We start from the raw sequence: 4,185 nt of genomic DNA on the forward strand, positions 1-4,185 counted from the left end.
GCACTGCCCCGGGCGCCGCGGCACTGCCCCGGGCCGGCCGCGCTCGGGTCCCGCCGCGGGAGCGGGGCAGGCGCGCCTGGCGGCCGCTAACGGCGGATCCTGGCGAAGGTTTGGGGGCTGGGCCGAGGGCTTCCCCCTCCCCCCACGGCTGCCCCACCGAGGGGAGAAGGGAACAGGCTCACAACAAAGAGACTACAGCCACTGAGGCGGGAGCTGCGGTCCTCGGACCGTCCGCGGATTTGGGGACAAAGGAGCTGCGGGGCTGGGGTTAGTTCGACGCCCCCTCCCCCAACCCCCTCCAACCGTTGTGGGCTCGGCGGCCGGGCCCGGGGCTGGGAGACCGCGCCGCTGCCCCGGAGCCAGCCCGGGACGGACGTGCCGTCGCCCCGCGCCTCCTACCCCTGACCATTAATCATCGGATTTGTCACCGGTTCAGTTGCAGCCCTGCCCAGAGCTTGGTTTAGTTAGGGTTGCTTGTTTTTCTTCCCTTCGGGGTTAACAGCCCGGTGGCGCTTCTCCTCCAAAGCCATAAACCCCATTGTGTGCGGCTGGGGTGGGGTGGAGAAAGTAAACAGGTTCCCGCCTGGCCGCTGGTGCCATCCGGCTGCCCGGCCAGCCGAGGCCGCGCGCCGGATTCCTGTTTTGGCGGCTCAACCGGTTGGTTCCTGGAGATTGTTTTGTCCCCTACTACTGTGTTGTTTCTAAAACCCTGCCCGCTCTTTTCCCCAGCCCCAAGCACGCACAGCCGCGGTGCGGTGCTGGGCGTTTTTGAAAGTTGATAGTTTAAATTTTTCACTTTTCAAAGGAGCCTGCGGAAGGAGGAAGCCATAGCGGGATCTTACAGTAACGATCTAAGCATTGTTTCTCTCTCTCTCTCTCTCTCTCTCTCTCTCTCTCTCTCTCTCTCTCTTTCTTTATCTTTCCCCCTATAGAACATTATAAACATCACTGGTTCCCAGAAAAGCCGTGCAAGGGATCAGGTTACCGTTGTATTCGCATCAACCATAAAATGGATCCTCTGATTGGACAGGCGGCACAGCGGATTGGACTGAGCAGTCAGGAGCTGTTCAGGCTTCTCCCAAGTGAACTCACTCTCTGGGTTGACCCCTACGAAGTGTCCTACAGAATTGGAGAGGATGGCTCCATCTGTGTGCTGTACGAAGCCTCACCAGCAGGAGGTAGCACTCAAAACAGCAGCAGCGTGCAAATGGTAGACAGCAGAATCAGCTGTAAGGAGGAACTTCTCTTGGGCAGAACAAGCCCTTCCAAAAACTACAATATGATGACTGTATCAGGTTAAGATATAGTCTATGGATGGATCATCTTATAATGGATGGATAAATTTGATTTTTGCTTTGGGTGGGCTCCTCTTGGGGATGGATTATGGAATTTAAACCATGTCACAGCTGTGAAGATCTGGCACAAGATAGAGTGGTAAAAAAAAAATTTTTTTTAAGTGACAGTGCCATAGTTTGGACAGTACCTTTCAATGATTTAATAGCCTGTGAGTCCAAGTAAATGATCACTTTATTTGCTAGGGAGTGAAGTCCTAGGGTGGTTTCAGTTTCTCCCAGATGTTAAACCTAAATTTTTTCCATCAATCCCTTTAAGGCAAATCTGTATTTCAAAGAACCTTTCTCTGCAGTAGACCTTGCGGAGGAAATTTGCACTATTACACTTGAAAATGGTTAACTTTTTTGGCAGCTGACTAGGAAAGCTCGACATTTGAAACATGGTAGTACTGGAAATTTTGACAAGACTTTTACCTAGCACTTAAATTTGTATAAATGTACATAAGACAAACCTAGTAAGCATGACCTGGGGAAATGGTCAGACCTTGTATTGTGTTTTTGGCCTTGAGAGTAGCAAGTGACCAGAATCTGCCGTGGCAACAGGCTTTAAAAAGACCCTTAAAAAGACACTGTCTCAACTGTGGTGTTAGCACCAGCCAGCTCTCTGTACATTTGCTAGCTTGTAGTTTTCTAAGACTGAGTAAACTTCTTATTTTTAGAAAGTGGAGGTCTGGTTTGTAACTTTCCTTGTACTTAATTGGGTAAAAGTCTTTTCCACAAACCACCATCTATTTTGTGAACTTTGTTAGTCATCTTTTATTTGGTAAATTATGAACTGGTGTAAATTTGTACAGTTCATGTATATTGATTGTGGCAAAGTTGTACAGATTTCTATATTTTGGATGAGAAATTTTTCTTCTCTCTATAATAAATTGTTTCTTATCTTGGCATTTTAATCAATCTCTTGTCATGATTATAGAGGTTCAGCTCAAAGAAATATGTTTCTCAGAAGACTTAGGTTCTATAAGCTATGTGAATGTCAGTTGCACACTGGTCATGCTGAAAAACATTTGATGGGAGTGTACGTGTCTAGGTGTTAGAGGAAACACAGGGTAACTTTTTTTTTTAAATCTCCAAAGTCAAAACATGGACACATTACCAGGCTAATCTCACGAAATGAGGATAAGAGACAAAGGTAACATCTACCAAAAATGATACTCAGAGGATTATATTTCACTGCTTCCCTGTCGAAGTGAAGATATAAATGTTCCATTTTGGCCCACCTTTGAAAAACAATAATTTTGCCCCATGGAATCCATGTTCAATTAGAAAATCCTGGGGTAGGTGACCCATAGTCTTAAAAGAACAGGCTAATCAGTGCAGAGATGGTGGTGTTTTGCTTTTCATCAGCTGCAAGAATTACATAAAAATCACTTAAGCTCTGGAGTTCAACAACAGGTATGTTTATCAATTTTTATTCTCAAAAGTTGAAATGTGAGTTTTTGATCCCTTATTTTCAGACTTCTGTTTCAGATAAATTCTCAGAACCTAAACGAAACCTTGCCAGAGTGTACGTTACTCCACTACCCCCCATGTGATAAAAACTTGTTGGTAGTTCTTTGGTTGAACGGGATTTTGAAAGTGGAGGAGGTTGAGTTTTTCGGTACACCGTTAACTTACAGTGGCTTTTGAGATACGCATGTAATAAACATGATCACACTGGAAATACCCCGCAGTTGAGGTTACTTGAAATCAGTAGACCCAAACTTGGGGATACACAGAAGTAAATCCACAGCCGAATACGCAGGTGTTTAGGATACGAACAGTGTCTGTGTACTTCACCCGTCATTCGCATTAGAACCACGGCACGCGGAATACCCTTACCAGTCAGTTATGGTTTTATTTTCCAGCGTGTTCTTTGAGAAGCCTCCCAGTTTTTCAAATTTGAATGTACAAGGATACAACCGGTAGTGTCGTCTTCCACAGGTCTCACCCCAGTTCTGATTAGCATTGTTTGCCAACTGCATCTCTGGTAACTCCTTTGAAGCCAGGTGCTTGGTAAGGTTTTGCATACTAAGCCATTGGACCCTAAGGCAGAGTGTCCGGAGAGTTGAGGAGTATATTCTAACCTGAAACTTCGGTCATAGAACCGATTCTCAACTGGAAAATCATTTTTGGAGATGGTGACATCAGACTTTTCGGTACTTTCAAAGAAATTGGGTAGGAAGAGAACTTAAAAAACATTTCACTTTAGAATGTAGGTGATGTCTGGCACTTGAGGAGCTGTTAAGTTCCTCTTTAAAAAGGCTTGCAAATATCACTGAGACCTGGCATCCTGCTGTTTCCCGGGACTTTAACCCTTACGTTCTGCTTACGGTACTGGAGCTTTTTAATTTCTCTCATTCATTGCTTCCGGGGACTGTTTTTGCCTAGCTGTTTGGATGAAAACGTTTGTGTGCTGCTCTATGCACACGCAGGAGTGTACCAACCTGCACGTGCAGTCATTGTATCTGTGTACTTGTAAGAAATTTAATACTGATAAAATGTAGAAGGCTTTTACACTGAGTGAGAAGATACTTCCTTAAGTCATTTTAAGAAAGGAGGACTGCTTTCAAAAATCCTTAGCTGCCGTTGGCACCAAGAGTTCATGATTATTAGCAGTATCGTTACAGGTGCCACTATTCTGAATCTTAACAGGTAGTTTTAAAATTATCTCCTCTTCTCCAAATGTAAGTACTATCTTGCTCTATAATGCTGAAGCAAGGATTGCCCTGGTTTGTGCAGGATAATGTGGCTGTTTTCTCCCCTTCAGTCTGGGATGGGAATCACATGTCCCTAGCCTTGAGTTACAATATTTCTTGTATTAGTAGTAGATGGGAAAGTCCACTAGAAA

The 4,185-nt window shown here is 45.1% G+C and overlaps 1 protein-coding gene across 1 annotated transcript in view; it reads left to right on the forward strand.

Moving 5' to 3' along the window:
- BTG1 (BTG anti-proliferation factor 1) overlaps positions 1-2,248 on the forward strand; it is a 3,180-nt gene extending 932 nt beyond the window's left edge. Inside the window, exon 2 of the mRNA XM_040491247.1 lies at positions 933-2,248. Within this exon, the coding sequence (XP_040347181.1) occupies positions 933-1,300 (368 nt within the window). The 3' untranslated portion in view covers positions 1,301-2,248. The remainder of the gene's footprint in view (positions 1-932) is intronic.
- The last annotated feature ends 1,937 nt before the right edge of the window (positions 2,249-4,185 follow it).

This window comes from Herpailurus yagouaroundi, unplaced genomic scaffold (assembly GCF_014898765.1).
Source record: "Herpailurus yagouaroundi ecotype Mexico unplaced genomic scaffold, PumYag 182, whole genome shotgun sequence".
Taxonomy (NCBI): Eukaryota; Metazoa; Chordata; class Mammalia; order Carnivora; family Felidae; genus Herpailurus; species Herpailurus yagouaroundi.